Here is an 18974-nt window from a genome sequence, read left to right on the forward strand (position 1 = left end):
TCATTTGTACATAGCCATCATCGTCCCTGTTCTTTTCCTTCCTCGTGTTTGTGCCGCGGCAGACACGGCGGAATAAACGGTTCTGCTGGCGTTCTCTGGTCCGGTCGTCCTGCGTCTTTCTATATTATTATTATTATTATTATTATTATTATTATTATTATTATTATTATTATTATTATTATTGGATATACAAAAAACACAAACACGGAGGAAAGAAACAGGAGAGAAAACAAACAACACAAACGGCGACACAAATCAGTAGCCACATGGTAAAATTTCGATAAACGCGAGGCCAAGCTTCTACGAACAAAGAATTCATTTTACAAGCCCGTAATTCTGGCGTGCCAGCCTCATTTATCGTATTTGATCTTGTAACACATTACAGCTTTATAATATTTATCGGTACTGACTAGCGCTTTCTAGCATGAGGGCTTTCTTGTTGTAAGACTAAAATAGTTTGTCGCGGACGTACACTCTACGCGGGCTGCCCATTTAAAAGTACATAATCTCTTGTACTAAGCGTCAGCAACGACGTTATGCAGTGAGCTACGCGGAGCCGTGCCCAGAGCTAAGTGACGCCAGGCCTTCGCGCAGTCTGCTGACTCCCGTCATACTGTCATCGCTTCTTCTTCAGTTGCTCCTGGTCGTTTTGAGCCAGGTTGGATTGATGCAGATGCTGCAGAGCCAGTCATGGTGAGTTAACCTTACTTTTTACCACCACGTCGGCTTGATGTTCACCCACCGGAAAGCTACTTCGGGAGCCTCAGCGGGTGTCCCGTGCTTCCCTTGTTTTTCGTTTAAGTGAGTAAAGTTCACGTTATGCCGATCAGTCGGCGCATCTCTATTGAGCGATATAGAATGGTGCTTACGAATGCTGTCTCAATAAGTGGAGTAAAAAACGGCGCGTCGTCTGCTACGGTACTTCCGGTTCGAGGCCTCTCTTTCCGCCGCTTCAAGGTGCCTGCTGTTCACTGTAATCGGGGAGGAAGCGCGCACTTCTGCGTCGCGTTTGTTACCGGTTGTCCAGTGATTGTGTTCTTGGAATCTTTTGCGAATGGATACGTGATATTTCGCGTTTTAGAGACAGAAGCGAAAAGTGGAAATGGGCAAACACAGGGAACGGTCTCAAGCGCAGCATTCGAGTATACATATACGGTTATGCTGTAAAACACTCAGTATTATTTTGCACAATCAGCTTTGCTTATTTTATTTTTATTTATTTATTCATGAATACTGAAACCCAAACATAGGGTTTTGGCAGAGCGGATATACATTTGCAACATTTACAAATCGGCAAAGAAATAAATATAAAACAGGTAAAGCATGCACACACTTTCAGAGGAAAAAAATATAAGAAGACAATGGTATTCAGTAAACAGGCATAAGGGCATATAATGAAATCAGCGCTACATTCAAGATGATCACGAGTGGAGAATCGCTACAGTGATTGAAATAAACAGCAGGGGCACATGTAGGAGAACTCACACACTCACTACTGGAGCTGCGCAGCAAGAAAGTTCAAGGATGACCGCGAAACAACTTCGTTACAAAGATTATTCCATTCAGCAATTGTCCTAGGGAAAAACGAATACTTGATTGTGATTTTATGGGTGGAGAATGGGGTTATTGTAAAGACATTCCTGTGCCTTGTGGCATATCCTGTGGAGAAATGAAGTATATGTGATAACGCTAACTTAAAAAAACCTTTAACTAACTGAAAGACAAATTTCAATCTCATTACTTTATTTCTTTGTGTATTGTTGGGAGATTGGCTTTTGCCAAGAAACATGTTATTGAAGTACGGCCGAAACTGTTATAAATAAACCTAACAGTTCTCTTTTTGAATTTTTTTTCATTTCGCTAATATTTTTTCTAGTGTGGGGGTACCAAATTATGGATGCATAATCTAAAGTAGGTTGAAAAATTGCCTTAAATGCAATAAGGCGAACGGTGGGAGTGGAGAACTTGAGAGCTCGCCTAAGAGAAAATAGTTTGTAATTGCACGAGGTTATTACAGTGTTATTATGTCTCGTCCAGTTATGGTCATTCGAAATCCAAAAACGAAGGTACTTATAGTGTTGTACCTCCTGCAAAAAAAAAAAAACATCATTGGCTGAATATGCAAAATGAAGAGGGTCACGTTTGTGAGACATTTTCGTGAAAACGGTCTTTTTAAAGAACTGACAACTGCCATTTATCGCACCAACGAATGACCTTATGAAATGCATTGTTTAAATGAATTTGGTCTGTATGGTTTTCCATTTCCGAGTATACGATGCAGTCATCCGCGTATAACATGACTTTTACAAGTATATCATGTCATATATCATTTATAAACAACAACAAGAGGAAGGGCCCGATCACGATCCTTGGGGGACACCCCAGTCAACCGGTACTGTACGAGAACAATGATCATTGAAAAAGACGTACTGTTTTCGATTCGAAAGACAACCGGAAATCGAATTTAGAAGCTGAGTATTTTTACGAATTAAATCCAGTTTGAAGAGTAATTTTTTGGGGAGAGACCGTAACGAAAGCTTTACCAAGATCCATAAAAATTGCATCTACCTGTTTTCTAGAAATTATAGATAGTGCGAAATTATGAACTGTAGTTACCACCTGAGTACAAGCAGAAAAATCTTTTCCTGAATCCGTGTTGTGAACCTGACAATATATTGTGCTTTTCTAGGAATTCTGAAATATGCTTATGTATTATATGCTCACGTAGTTTACAGGAAGTTGATATTAATGAGATCGGCCGATAGTTGGTAACAGAATGGGGATTTCCGCTCTTATGTAGGGGCTTGACTTTAGCAGTTACTCACTTATTCGGACCTTGACCATCTTTCAGAGATTTAGAAAAGAGAATTGTTAGGTACTTTTAAACCCATTATGCATAGCGTTTTAAGAACTCATTCGGTGCTCCATCAGGACCTGAAGATTTTTTTATCATGAAGTTTCAAAAGCACATTAAAAACTCCCTCTTGACTTATGACAATATCCGACAGGGGTGGGCTTGCCACATCAAATGTTTCCAGGACTGCGTTATCCCTCGTAAAAACAGATTTAAAATAATCTTTGAAAACATTAGCAATAACAGAGGAATAACCTTTCCACACCGTCGATTTCAAAAGCATCAGTGAGGTGATCAGGTTGTTTGAGGTGCACGTGAACGTGAAGTTCACGTGCACCTCAAACAACCTGATCTACTGCATTGAGTGTGCCACCTGTAAAAAACAGTACATAGGCGAAACTGGACAACCAATTCATGTAAGACTGAACGGCCACCGCGCAGACACAAAGCACAACTTACCAAAAGCAGTAGCCAGCCACTTCAATCAACAAGACCACAATTTCGATCAAGCCAAACTTTACATTCTACAAACAAACTTCCGGTCACCACGTGAGAGGAAATACATGGAATCGTATTTGATACACAAATTTCAATCCCTACACCCATCAGGAATAAATCTAGCTCGTGGTAATTTGGAATCGTTAAAAGCCATAGCATGATTCCTATAATATTAAGAGACATGAAATACGCTCAGCTTTCAAAAACCTTAACCTATTCGCAAAATAAAATCCCGACCAGCTCCCATAATACACTATCAATATTCTTTTTTAATATCTCTTAACCTTGCATGTATAAATGTGCACATACATGTAGATATTATTCTCTTAAGAGGCTTTCATTTTCTAGTGAATCCGAACCACGGTTTCCTTCCCCCTTTCCGCGCTCCAAAGGCCGCTTCTGGCCAGCATTGTCACAGCCCTCGCTTTCTCAGGAAGTTCTACGAGTCTTATTCCGATTGTTCCCCCCCGGCCGCCCCTCGTTCCTTTCAACCTTTTTTCTTCTTTTTTCCCCTCTTAGTTGACGGGCACCCAATTTTTGGAAGCCACCGACGACAGTGGATGCATATGCCAGCCAATTACTTTACCCATTAAGCAGGAGCTTGCGTTTCAGGCAACCCTTTCAATATCACTTAAAGTAGGCAGGCGGCATTTTAAACGTACGCCGCCCGAGTACCTTTTTTTTTTTTTTTTTGTCTGTAGCTGCCTTCCCCACCACCTTCTGCAGCTCCTTCGCGGACATTTAAAAAGAGCCGCCCGGTTTTTCTCCTTGCCTGTAGTTCCTTCCTCACCACCTTCTGCAGCTCTTTGTGATGGCTGCACTCGCCCTCTCGCTTGGTTGTACCCGCCCCCCCCCCTTTTTTTTTTTTGCAGCTACCTTTAACTCTGACATGGCATACCCGAACGTGTTTCCAAACTCTCTTGAAATGTGGCAAGGGCTTTACTCCTCTGCTTTCGAGTTTCTCTCTTTCCAGGCAGAAATTACCAACAGCAACAGACGCGCCGCCGTTGGACATGACGTCATCACTAACCCCATAAAACTAACACGCCAGGGATGACAAGGCGCCTTTGACAAAGATAGGTCCCCTATCGAAACGTCGGCCAGTCTGATCTGAGGCACTTTCTCCTGTTTTGAAATCTATAACATTCACTATAGGGTGTGTCCAGATAAGATCGAACACGAGGTCCGGGTCACCATTCCCGATTTTCATGAAATTTACTGTAGGTCTAAGCAATACACCCAGAACAATGGTATCGAAGTTAGTTTTGCGAAAAAAAATTTTGTTCGCCTGAAAAAAATATACAAATTTTTGCCGCACAAAACAGTTTTCCGCCACTTTGGCGATTTATAAATTTTGAGCGCACCTAGGGAAAAAACGGTACACTTCTAGGTCACAATATTTATCGCCCTCGAAGAACAAGGGAAATATAATCTTATGAGCCTATTATTTTCCTTGCTTATCGAAGCACTTTTGAAGAAAAAATCGCAAACTTGGCAAATCGCACAAAGTACCTGCATTTGAGGAATTTATTCCTGCAAACAAGTTCAAGTGAGGATAATAAAAATCTGTAAATATCAACTTTAGTACTTTCTCTCTCTTTTAAAATAATTTGCGTGGTTTTATCACGCTTCATTTTACTCGATAAGTGGGCTGAAACGTAAGTGATTTATCAAAAACGCCGAACTTTAAAATAGTTTTCTCAAAAAGGCCATTTTTAATTTTTTTTAAATCCCTCTGATTGAAGTCATGGACGTCATCTATCTTTCTGCATAAAAAAACGTTGCAATATTTTGGTTGCTAACAAGTTATAAAGCGTCAAATGTGCCAAGTCACCCTAACGGCTGTGTCGTTCGTTATGTGCTGAAACTTGGATATAAGTTGTTCGAAATACTTGTACGTGACATAATCACAAATCAGTAGCTCCACACCAACAAATGCGCAGCCAGGTGTCATGGTTCAGCAAGCTTCGTCTTGCAATCAGCCGCCCGACAAACCCGCGGTGCGGCCGCTCGATGCTCCGGGCGCTCACATTACATGAGTGCCGCTTCGACTGAGGATAAGCTACGCTTACGCGCCAAACTACGCTCAGAGGACGAACGACAGAAGGAATGCATCAATGTGAATGTTAAAGGCTGTTAAGTGCCAACAAAAGCCATATTATACAACGAAAACTCTGCTGATCATTTCTCAGTGAGCGCCTCCAGTAGTGCGCTCATGTATTTTTTCCCTCCTGTTATGCCCGCAGCCGCAAGATATCGTGATAAACGCTCGGCTTGCGTTGAAAATATAAGTGGACGCACAACGATACAGTACTGTAAAAGCGGTGCTTTAATGAAGCAAAGGACTTGCACTCACTTCTTTTCACAGCCGGCTGACACAAGTGTTCTGTTTTGCCGGATCGTTCAATAAAGTTGTTCACTCACTGCCACGAGATAGAGAACAACTGCAATTTGAGCTGTTCGACCATCGGAAGCACGTGTGAGACATTTCATTAGATGTAAATGGCTTGCTTTTATGTCATATATTGCTGATTGATTTAACCTAATTATCTTTAGGCCATCCGAAGACAGAAAGCAACACATGAGCGCTCTACTGGAGGCGGTCACTGCAAGCTTACCGGCAGAGTTTTCGTTGCATAATATGGCTTTTGTTGGCACTTAACAGCTTTTAAATTTCACAGTGACGCATTCCTTCTCTCGTTCGTCCTCTGAGTGTAGTTTGGCGCGCAAACGGAGCTCATTCGCAGTCGAGCGGCACTCATGTAATATGAGCGCCCGCAGCTGCCGCTACTGCGGGTTTGTCAAGCGGCTGATCGGAAGACAAAGCTTGCTGAACCATAACGTGGCTTTGCATTTGTTGGTGTGGAGCTACTGATTTGTGATTATGTCACGTACAAGTATTTTGAACAACTTATATCCGAGTTTCAGCACATAAGGAACGACGCGGCCGCTAGGCTGACTTGGTCACATTTGACGCATTATAACTTGTTAGCAACCAAAATAATGCAATGTTCTTTTATGCAGAAAGCTAGACGACGTCCTTGACTTCAATCAGAGGATTTTTAAAAGAATTTAAAAATGGCTCTTTTGAGAAAACTATTTTCAAAATTCGGCGTTTTTGATAAATCACGTACGTTTCAGCCCACTTATCGAGTAAAAGGAAGCGTGATAAAACCACGCAAGTTATTTTGAAAGAGAGCGAAAGCACCAATGTTCATATGTACAGATTTTTATTATCCTCATTTTAACTTGTTTGCAGCAATAAATTCCTCAAGTACAGGTATTTTGTGCGATTTGTCAAGTTTGCGATTTTTTTCTTCAAAAGTGCTTCGACAAGCAAAGAAAATAATAGGCTGATAACATTATATTTCACTTGTTCTTCGAGGGCGAAAAATCTTGTGACCGAGAAGTGCACCGTTTTTTCCCTAGGTGCGCTCAAATTTCGTAAATCGCGAAATCGGAGGAAAAGTGTTTTTTTGCGGCCAAAATTTGTATAGTTTTTTCAGGCGAACAATATTTTTTTTCGCAAAACTAACTTCGAAACCATTGTTCTGGGTGTAATGTCTAGACCTACAGTAAATTTCATCAAAATCAGGAATGGTGACCGGGACCTCGTGTTCGATCTTATCTGGACACACCATATACGAAACCGAGATGGTATCTTTGCTACACTAAAGTAAACAAGTAATTTTACGAACGCGTTAGCAACAGGAAACCAGATTGGGCAGGTATTTCATCACACTCTAATGTGCAACAAATCTTTATATGCCACAAAACAAGCGCGAAAACGGCCTTTGCGGCGAAACAACATGCATGTGCACGCCACTTGAATGAAGATTTGACCGTTCGCACCTTTATAACTATTCCGTAGTGATTGCACTTGTTATTCAACTGAGCTGCACATCACTGCCAAGTATTATGCAGTAATTTATGAGAAAAGGGGATCGAGACTGCTAGATGGAACACACAGAAAACGACAGCACTAGCAACAGCGCCCATTCGGCGGCACGGCGTCTCGAAACGGGACTGAATGCAGACGGGCGCCATAGCCCCAAATCCTTTGCGAGAGCCACGTTTTTGCTAACCACCTGTTCATCGCGCACCATTCAAACGCCCACACGCAGACAAAGCAGACACCGATAAACAAACTGACGCCCTCGTCAGGCAAGGTGTCGTGAGACCTTTTCCACGGTGCACCGGTCATATCCGCACAAAAGAAACGCGAGGAACGCACTGGTTAGCGTATTGAATAGCTAAAGCTCGACGCCCTAATAGTACCTAACTACCAACCGATTAGCCGTATAAACAATATTCTTGACCACTTGGTGAAGGCGCAGTTTTTACTACATTAGATGTAGAGTCCCGATACTGGCAGGTCCCAATGCATCCCGAGGACTAATGACCCTTATCAGCGGTTGATGATGCCATTCGGGCTAAAGAACGCTCATCCCGGAGTTTCACAAGGAACAGTGGCATCCAAGGAAGGCAATGTTGTTTATCCATTGTTGGGTAGCGCACAAATGGACCAAACAGAAAAGATTCTGTTCACTGATCACTCGTAAGCTTGCGTGTGGTTTACGTTTTCTGTATAAGTTTGAATTTTTCAAATAAACTCGTTTAGTCTTTAGACCAGCGCTTGTCCCCTCTTCTTCCGTTGTGTTTTGTCCGTTCGTGCGCTACCCAACAATGAAGAGGTTCTAACTCGCCCGCCTTTCAGTCCTGGTAACGTTGTTGAAATGGTCAATTTCTCAACAACTAAGCGAAAGAAAACCCCCCTAGTTTCTCAGGCGCGGTGAACACTTGCCGCAAGTACATCTCTAATTTCATTGACAGCACTCTTTTTCTCGCCATAGTGCTGCGCAACGGCATTAAGTAGGCGTGAAGAGAAGCTTTTGAGCAAGCTTTTCAGGAAGTGAATGAGTGGACAACAGAAGAACCGGCGCTTCACACATATGACCTTCCGAAACAATGCAGTGATGCATCTGGTGAATAATCTCGTGCCGTGCTGAATCAGACTGTCGACAAAGGCTGGGAAAATTCCAGCGCTTCTAGTCTAGCATATCATTCGAGCTCAAGGTGAACTGTGGGATTACGTTAAGAGGATGCAGTGGCGTCATAGATGCGATAGATAAATAACGCATTGCTGCCTTTTTGGGAAGCCGTTCACTCTTGTAAAACATAATTGTGCACTCCAGTGCCTCACGAACGTGAATAATTAAGGTCGTCTCTTTCGAAGGTTTTCAAAGCTACCAATATAAGCTGTGAGCATGAAACATCGAAAGAGTGTGAGTAACGTTAAAGCAGACGCACTCTCCGGAGCCCTAATATATAGGTCGGCTACCGTCTCACAACAAACACCAACAATGAACACCCAAAAGAAACATTCAAACAGAGCACACTCTTCATCACTAGACGCGGAATGCGGGAGATATATGTGCCCCATGAACTACGCATTTTTCCGTCGTTAGTAGGTTTCGCCTCATCAACAGCTGCAAACTTCTAATTGGCGGCGATGGTCTTGCATGGCTAATTAAAATGTCAGAGCGCCAGATAGTTATGCCGCTAAAGTATGCGACTCTTTTTGTCCGCCCATATGAGCAATGCTGAAGAAACTGGGCGAGGTGGAACATACTCATGACGGTCAGCGCAACAGGAAACACAGCGCCTGTGTCCTGTACTTTCTTGTCTTTCGTGTCTTGTTTGCGCTGACGGCCAATGCTCTCCTGTGAAATATGTTGCTGTTTTATCGCGTCTCGAATCTTTCAGGCTTATATACATTCGCCTGTTAAACACGTCGTATCGCACAAAAGCGGCGTCGCAGACGCAGTGGTTCCTCTCAACAACGCAGGTACGAGTACCCGTCTCATGACCCTGAGGAAGATGTCTACGACTACTGGGACGTCGCGGCGCTGTTCTTTCTCACCTGCTACCAGTACGTCGTTACAGCTCTTGTCTTCACCAGAGGTCCCCCGTTCCAGAGGCCATTCTGGACGAACTGTAAGTTCACGGCAACTTCGTAATTGCCAAAATGGATCGGCACAGACGAGGCGTCATGTATGCGTATCTCGAATTGTAATATTTCCACTGCTTTCGACGTTTCTAGCCGCAAAGTGCGCTGCGAAAGGCACTAGCACTTCACTTTGCTAAGAGTGCGCGTGATGTAGTCCTTATCTTCAGAAGTTTTAGCGGGCTTGGACAACGCTAAGTTTTGGAATTTGTGATTTGGGATGCATTTGAAGTGCTGTTGCATTTGTGATGATACGACAGGTGCCAATGAGACTGTTAAAAATGAAACTGTTTATTCGGCGGACTAGCGGCCGCAAAGTCAAGCAACCCTCACCGCACAAGCACGTAACACACGCGAGACCATGATAGCGTTGAGCCCATTCGTCTATCGTCGAATAATGTGATCATCGGCGGAACACGTCGTCTCTTATATCTGAATGAGCGAAAAATTAATCGATATCGCTGGGGCTCACCTTCAGAATATTCTAGACTACTCGTGTTGCGCGCACAGTCTGAAGAAAATAGTCTGAAACAATCGAGCTGTTTCCCAATCACTGCGGCGCGGCCTGCGCCGAGTCGTGGTAAGTTTTGCATTGAATTTATTCCCGTGTGGGTAGCGAGGATGACCAGGCAATAAAAGATGCAATTAGCAGCTTGAGGTGAATCTCGCTACCTCATATATAGGACAGCTTCATAGCGGGGAAATTAAACAGACTGACAATTTGTATATAGTACGCACAAGAAGTTATCGTTAAAACAACAAGCTATATTGCCAAGAGAAACATTTTGTAGAAGCGCAACAAAAAGGTTGATGAAACCAACAAGAGCCTCGTATACGATTATTTACAATAATACAGATAATATTCATAACAGCCATAATGCCCTTACCTTATTTAAGGAAATTATGAAACAGCCTTAAAGGGGTCATGAACCACTCCTCGGGCTTGGCGTGAAAAACACCCTGGAATGATTCGGACCCTTCCCAGAAATATATAGAAGAAAGAATTTTTCGACAAGCTAAAGAAGGACCGGAGATATAGCGATCGCAATATTTACCCTCTCAACTCCCTCTCAACTTGCTTCATTCCGGAGGAGAGAGGGAGCGCCGTTCGAGGAGCCCCGCCCAGTGCCTTACGTCACCTCGCTTCAATGTTGTGTGGTTTCCTTTCCGCGTAAATTGGCGGTGTTGACGGCTGCTGCTGGAAACCAGTAGTTCCGGTCGGCTGGTTCTCGCGGCGCGGTGCGGTCTATCGCGTCTGGTTGTAGGCGCTGACGCGATCTATTTGCATTGATACTGTCGTACTTCGCTTATGTCGCATTGATATTGATACTTCGCATTGGTACTGCCATTACCTCGTTTCGTGAGTTCGCTTATGTTGTTTTTCCATCGAATCAAAATTAAATTGAAAGGAAAAGGCGGCAAGCCCTCGACGCAGCCGATTGGCACGGCATGTACACTCAGTATACGCTTTTAGATAACGAACTGACCAAGGCGGCCTGCCTCAACGCACGGAATAAAATCCCGTGCGGAGAAAACGCGACGCAAAAGCCAAAAAAAAAGGAAAAAACGTGATTCTTTTTAAGCGGCCGCTGTGAACGGGAGGAAACGAGATAAAATGCCCTTCGACCTTCGGACGGCTGCAGCCCGCCTGCCCGTGGGCGAGAGCGAGGAAATCAGACAATCAGACGCGTCGGAATACAAGCGAGGTTTGAAAAAGCGTCGCGACGTATGCGCGCGCGAAGGGGGAAAAAAAGCAAAAAAGAAGGAATCGCGAGAAGAGAGCCGTTTTTGGCTGGCCCCAGCAGCGTGCGGGATGCCCAAGCAAAGCCGTCATGGGATTACCTTGGCCATGTGATCGCCGCTTCTGAACTGCCCAGCTGTGTCGGCCGTGTGTGCGCGTTTCGTGCCTGCTCTTTGCCGCTGGACGTGAAATGCGTGGTTTGACGACTAGTGCAATATGCCTTACTGCGGGTCTTACTGCGGGTGGGATATGGTGTGACACTGTCCCGGCGACTCAAGCGAGCCTGCCGCTGTGTATATTACCAAGCAGATGATGGGCACCCTGCGTTCGCGGTACCATCGGGAACACAATGGTAAGTAATACTACCGTTTCCTCTGTCCGCACGTCCTTATCGTCGCTCGGACAGCTGAAGGTATCCTCCTGTACATCACGTCGAGTGAAAAGCGCAATGAAAAATCGAAAAAGAAAGAAAGAACAGTCAATAAGCTCACATAGCGACGATGTGTAATGCGTGTTTAGAAACTCCTGTGAATATAGCACATGCTTCGATGCGCTAGTGCGCCTGAAAAAAGATGTTTGTACAGCATAATTTCCTTCCTTGCGATAAAGCATAAATGAAACAGAGTGCTTTCAAGGAGTATACACGAAAGCAAAAAAAAAGCCGCTATTATCACGCTGTTATGTAATGAAATGTGCATTGAGGCCAAATTTGTTTTTTGTTTATGCTGTTTTCATGCTTGATTTGCTTGTCTTGATGCTCCGTCTCGATGTCAATTTGTGCGCGTTCACATGTGGCATAATCGTCACATAATTATGACCATATGATGAAACATAATTATGGCCATATGATGTGACAAACATCCGCTAAGTGACAGTGTGTGTTGTGAAGAACATGCATTTTATGGTATTGTCACTTCATTAGTCACATATCAGCACTGGAACTTAATTGTCAGGGTTACATATGCATATTTATAGCCTTTAGGAGATGTATTAGTTACGCAAGGCTATTTTAATCACATTGATAAAAGCCAGTTGAACCTGTTGAACCACCTTGTTGAATCACCTTGTTTCTTCCCTCTCGTTATTTTGTTTTGAATTATGTTGTCATAGTGTTTATTATCTGTACACAGTATTCTCATTGTTGACACAATTTCTGACAAGGTGAAAACGCTGTCATTGTGTCCAGGTCTTCTTTTGTCCTCATTACAAGTATGCTGTTAATTTTTGCCATGAATCAATACCAAAGTTGCCTAATATCAGTCCTAAACAGAGCAGCTGTGGTTGATCAAGAATCTGGTGTCCAACGTGTTTAAATATGAAGTGAACCTCACTAACATTCACACCCCTTTACACTATAATGGTAACTTGACTGACATCTAAACCTACCCGAATGGTGGTACACAGGACAAGAGTAACACTTCTGGTGTTGTTTCGCATTTATTTACCTTCGTGTATTTTTCGCCCTGTGTAGTTGAAAAGCTGACAAGGAACTACTTAGCAGCCTCACAACTTTGCCTTGTTTCACGGTTTGTTAAAAGGTCTGCAATAAGTATAGTGAAGTGTGAGTCGTTGGCGAGAAATTCATTTTTATAGACACAGAAAGCTTAATGAACTTCTTTTTTGTATCATTTTCAGGAAGACATTTCTCGCAAAGCAGCAAGAGTTGCGCGCCCACTGCTTGTGTACGAGACAGTGTATTGTGATAACACTCCACTGTGCCTCATTGTACACTATCTCGAACATTTCTTACGTCTTACAGCATTTGGGCAAATACTGGGATTGAGCAGAGTGTTATGCATGATACTGCGTGCAAGATTTCCAGTAGCATGTGCATTTGAAAATTCGCATTGTTCAAAATGACACTTAGTGGAACTGACTTTATTCAGCTAACGTTATCCTAAAATGGACAGCTGGGCGAGTTGATGTGTATTCATAGCTAAAGAAAGTGCGGAAAAAAACCCCACAGCACAGAGAAATCAGAATGAAAGGCACAGGATGATGCGCTACTAGCAACTGAAGTTTAATGCAAACCGCAGAAAGATATACACACACAGTATGAAAAACTAGAAAAAAAAGAATCACGCAGTCGCAGAAAGAGTAAAAACATGTCTAAAAAAGCCAAGCACGTGTTATACTTCAGTTGCTAGTGCTGCGTCATCCTGTCCCCTTCATTTCTACGTGTGTTGTGGTTTTGTTTTCCCACTTTCTTTTACTACGAACTTAAATCCTGACTGCTTTACAGCCTCTATAAGTGTGTGGTCAAATTTTATTCAACCTCATGGCATATCAAGTACTAGGATCCAATGTGCCAAGCCATCAGCCACTATTCATAAGAAAGTTTTAATTTTGGGCACATCTTTGCCTAATTTCAAGTTCATCTTGAAGCCATAATGCTGGGCTTAATTTTCGATGTGGTAATTATGCATAAGCCATTAAGTGAGGAATTAAATATGAAGAACTTTAAGTTGCAGAGGGCACTAGCTGGCATGGATATATTGTAAACATAGATGTACTAATTATGCATATTAGAAGTATTGGTACATTGTAGTCATGTGATAACGCCGACAAGTTCCCAAGCATAATTCCAGAAATTTACATTAGTTTTCAGATATCTTTGAGCAAATATGTGCATCAATATATGAAGGCCGCGTTGTCATTTCGTGGGCATTGCTGAATGTTTTTATAAATTGTGGTAAGTGGATCTCAAAATCAATTTTAGACTTTTCTGCAGGAAACTCAACTGTATGATCATGTGCGACATGTTTTGATGCCATGGTGCAAACTAATGCAATAAAAATACTAGAACATGCCTATCTGTATGGTTGCATTTTTCTCAAAAGTAAAGCTAGCCTTATTGTACTAATTTAGTTGCCTTCATGTGTAGTCTGACACCAAGATCCTTGTGCATCCCATTTCTTTGGATTGTGCTTAGATACTGGCACTGTGAAGTGCACAAATCAATATGCATTATGAGGAGGTTTTACACACTACTTTCATCTTTCTTTATTGCTGTGAATTAAATATAGTGCTTGGGCTATACTGTATATGTTGTTCCATGTGTTCAGTATTGGGTGCAGGTTCTGTGCACGAAAATGGAAATGTACATATGCTTACACTGTCATGAGGACTGCTTCTGTTTTGATTCCAATAAAATAGTGCAAACACTGTTTCTTGTATCAGTAGAAGTATGATTATTTGTCGTGCATGGAAATGGAAGCAATGAACTTCTGCATGCAATAAAAATTGGTGAAACACTGCTCGCTCAATGTAACGGCCTGTGTTTTATTACCAAACAAGTAGAACAGATGAATTATACATTAGAACACATTGTGGAAGAGAAATAGCTGACAGGCAGTTAGGCAACAAGTCATCACTATGTTGTAACGTAGGTTGGGTGATATTTCATTAATCGTAGCATAATTGAAGGTGCCTGTTGTATAAGTGAACTTCAACATGATGTGCAGGTGGACGAGGGAGTACACATATGACAGAGTTTTTCCAGTTTTGTACCTATTTGCTATAGTCCTGGTGTTTCTGTGTTATGTATGTAACATTCTGAATTGTGAACAAGCCAACCTGTCTACTGCTGTGAATATAGTATACTAGCAATTCAAGCGAACCATTATTTTCTGGAGAACAGCTGTTTCATTGAGGAGGACTGTAATACATGTTTTTTTTTTAATTCATTCTGCGTCATCTGTGCACGGGGAATGCCAAGTACACATAAACGTTCACAAGGGTGAAGATGCAAGTGCATTAACTTTTTTATTTGGCCGGAGACATGTCACTGGTAAATTTGTAGATGTTGTGCTTGACCAGCGTTACTAGATTAGCTTGACATCGGGGCACGCTTTTGGCGTTCGCTTTAACGCGGTGGTGTGATGCTTAACAATAACGGTTAATTAGTAAGATAGCAGATAGTCTACGAGTATGAAAGCAACTAAATACAAAATATCAGTTATAGAGAACCACTGTATGCCACGCTAAAGCGCGAATTGCAAATAAGTGCTCATTGCGGAAATAGATTATCGTTCAGCTGCTCAGAAGGGCCTGTTGCCCCTGCGTGCAGCTCGCGACAGTAGGCGCACCTAATGTAGGCGCGTTACAATAACCTCGTATCTGTGGCGTCTGCGTGTGTAACTTTTATATGCAATGGGAGAGGTAGCCGCGAGCATGCCGACAGTAGAAGAGAACGATTTGACACGGACACGCTCGCGGCTCGCGCTCAGTGGCCGTTGACCGTGAGTCGCGGCCAAGTCTTGGAATGATAAAGACGTGTTGCTCAGTGCACGGGGAGATCGAGCGGCCGTGTTCAGCGTCTCGTCCTCGTCTCTGAGGGGTTCTGCGCGGCGGCTGGCCCAGACCCCTACAATGCAAACACAGGAGGTCTTAGAACAGCTCAGAACACGCTGCTGGCACTGGACGCGCGCATCTCGCGGCAGAAATTACTAAATTTGCCCCACAGCATACGCCCATGATATGCAGATACGTTCGGCCAACTGAAGATACCTTTGTCACGCTGGTATCCACGAATTTCGGGCGAGCGAAGCATTGTCGATATATGGAGAAGTACTCAAGGGGCCACACGTCTATCATTTTTATAACGGCACGACACGACGAACCGAAGAAATCGGAGCCGAAGGTGTTCACTTCGGCCTGCATGACGCCCCACAAACTATGTAGCTTAAACACAGGCCGATGGTTGTTCTTTGAAGACGACTGGAAGCAAAAGTACTCAGTGAGTGGACAGTGGAATTCAGGTTGCATTATATTTCGACCTTACCGCTGAATCCATCTTCGAGATATCTTCGACGTGAAGTGTATTATCCAAAGGTCAAAGGATCGTGTGCATTCTCTGTCAACAAAATAATAGTGTTAAACCCTCAGCTATAATCCAACCCTCATGGTTCACGAGGGCCCGCTCAGCGGTCTGTTAATTAAGAACCTGCTTGCCACTCGATCTGTGCACGCACTGATCAAGTCAGCACGAGATCCGTGTCGTTAGAACTGAACGCCACACACAAGTTTTGTAAGGTTTGAGGCCAGTTATGACGTACAAGACTAATCGAAACAAGCGAGGCACAAGAAACTGCGATACCGAAAAGATCCTGCGGCCAAATTTAAGTTACTCTCGAACGTGCGCGGGTGCACCGAGTTCAGCAGACAACAGTTGGCTTCTACCGGAAGTGAGTCATCTTTTCGAAACTCGCAACGAAGTTTTTCCTTAATTCAGCCTGTGTACTTAACTACAACAACTATTACACACAGTGTCAACGGGAACAAGCGCATCTAATCCAAACACCGCTCTTGATTTATGTCGGCTATTGGCCAGTAAGCATGCTATGTCTCTTGCGACGTAAACAGGCAGATACGCGACGTCAACGTGCAGACGCTCCACCCACCGACGAGAGTGAGAACCGGCCTCGGTTTGAAAAGAGGGCGCCTGAGGAAACGGCAACTTCGCGCTCCGCTTGTGGCCTTTACGCGGCGCGCACGACGGTAATATTTGGCAGAGCAGTTCATAGCCGTGTCAGGTTTCCGCAGGATGTGTTTTTTCAACAAGCCAAGGGGGCTTCATGACCCCTTTAATGTGCGGTGGAAGCTGTGTTGGCCAGACAGTGCGCTGCGTGAATTTTTGAGCGGGGGAACACCCACTTACTGTTAGAAATAAAGAGAGTGCGCATTTAGGAGCGCACGTGGCATCATGTGGATTCACGCCACGCTTCCCGGAGAACTCATCTTGTGAGGAAGCAAAGACAAGGTAGCACGAGAAATTTTGGAGGTGTTTTTCATAAAGAAGAGGGGTAGTGACTGCATAAGTGAAACGTCAATAAAGCTGTATGAATCGGAAGTGCGGTATCTAGGAAGTTGCAGCGGACATTACATAGTTGTCTGGCAACCTTGGGCTGCGTCCCGTGCTCTAATAATAAACCGGCACTTGCATATGAGACGCTACAGGGCGTCTTGTGGTCTCTCGTGCCTCGGTTCGCCTGTCCCTATAGCATGGCTCAGGCCGAGCGTCGGTTACAGAAGTTTTCGATAGCGCGACTGTTATAGAGGAAGACACAAGCACGTTGCGCGTGTGTTGGCGCAAAGTGGAACTATTGTCCTGTATTCGTCAAGGAATAAATAGTTGCAAGTGAGTGCCCGTCCCGTCTATGTGTTCCTTCGTGTTTCTATGTGGTCGTGGTCAGGTTGATAGAACAGGAGAGGCGGCCAAACGAACGCCGCGAGCGCGCCGCCAAACCGCTCAAGTCGCTCGGAGCCACCGCCATGTACGCGACAGGTTTGAGGGCCGAAAGACGCGCATCGCAAGCTTTCCCTTCCCTGTAAAGGTCGGTTACTACAGCTATTTATTCTGACTTTAAAACGTTCTTTGTGTTTTCGATTGCGTGTAGTGGCTGTCTGCCGGCTTCGCCCACACAAATAAGTCTACCAGGCGGTATGACACTTAAAATTTTCTGTTCAACGCGGGTAACGTCGAAAAGACTGAAACGTAGCGCCGTTCACGAAGCGTATTTTTTCCCTTTAATTGGAAGCGCGAAAATTCCTAACGGCGTGTGTACAAAGCAACAGAGCAATATATATATATATATATATATATATATATATATATATATATATATATATATATATTTATTTATATATATATATATATATACATATATATATATATGCTTTTCACGTCAGCAGCAGGGCTTATGGACGCAGTTACTTTATGATCTAAATTTCACAAGCTGTCGCGCGGTTGCCAATTGTTTATTTATACTCTTCAGTTTTCCATAAACTGACAGAAAATGTGTAAAATAAAGGCAGCAAACAATTTTATTGACAATTAACCTACGAATACAATTACTCTATACTAGGAAGTGAATGATGTTTCAAGGCTGCAGTACAAATAAATAAATACACCGCGATAACGCATTTGAGCGCAGGAAAGTAAATTAACGCGTGCGAAATCTCCTACGCCTTTTGTTGCGAAGCACTCATGGTGACTCTGAGCAACAACGAACAGAGACGGTGTGAAACGCGCGGTTAGTGAAAGTGCTCTATATTGGCAATGCCCACAAACTATAGGTGGCGTGCTGTGTGATTCAAGATGGCGCCAGGAGGAGTGTGAATCCGTCTGGTAGCTTACTGACAGAGGACGTGCGGGCGCACGCCCTTTGCCGCTTTCACAGGATGAAGTCACGAGCTGCACTGAAATGGATATGAGACCAAAATACTTGCCCAAGTCATACAATGTGCTAAGTGCTCGCCGCCTCATTATTTGCCGCGGTGTGAAAGGTTATATTACAGCTCCAATAACGTGCATCAACGATAATTTGCGAACTCCTGTGCGTGCTACAGAAAACTGCATGAACTAGTATTGACGTAAGAACTGAATGGCACTCCGATGTACGTACCGAGCCCGCCGGACTAATTTGGTGCAGTAGTAGGCCGCTAGCGACCATCGCCACCGTTGCTGCGCGGGACCGAATGTTTTTCGTGACGATGGTTCCTAAACATGTTATGCCGTCGTCATCACTTGCGCAGTCAGGAACGCGGAGTTACTTCTTCAACGGAACGCAAGCATTCAGCATCTCTCTCAGTAGTGCTTGAGTCACAGTCATGCTCAGAATCCAGTCGCGCGCAGTTCACTTCTCTCGGACGTCGCAGGTTTGATCAGCACCTCGAAACGTGAATATCGAAAAGAATGCACTCACATGCTTTTCGCAACCTCGAAGAATTCGACGTTGTGAAAATTTGTCGAACAGCAATACCATTTTGACGGTACAAGTGAAGTTAACAAAGCGGCGTGGATAGTGGCCGTTACCGCACGTTTCATCACATTAACCCTTTCGCTTCAAGGAGCACTGACATCAGCTTTTAAA

At 43.7% G+C, this 18974-nt stretch overlaps 1 protein-coding gene across 1 annotated transcript in view; it reads left to right on the forward strand.

The window, feature by feature from the left end:
* LOC119390976 (polyamine-transporting ATPase 13A3-like) overlaps positions 1-18974 on the forward strand; it is a 585099-nt gene that overhangs the window by 352175 nt on the left and 213950 nt on the right. Inside the window, exons 18-19 of the mRNA XM_037658686.2 lie at positions 543-693; positions 9201-9349. Of these exons, the coding sequence (XP_037514614.2) occupies positions 543-693; positions 9201-9349 (300 nt within the window). The remainder of the gene's footprint in view (positions 1-542; positions 694-9200; positions 9350-18974) is intronic.

The sequence above is a fragment of the Rhipicephalus sanguineus genome, chromosome 4, assembly GCF_013339695.2.
Source record: "Rhipicephalus sanguineus isolate Rsan-2018 chromosome 4, BIME_Rsan_1.4, whole genome shotgun sequence".
Taxonomy (NCBI): domain Eukaryota; kingdom Metazoa; phylum Arthropoda; class Arachnida; order Ixodida; family Ixodidae; genus Rhipicephalus; species Rhipicephalus sanguineus.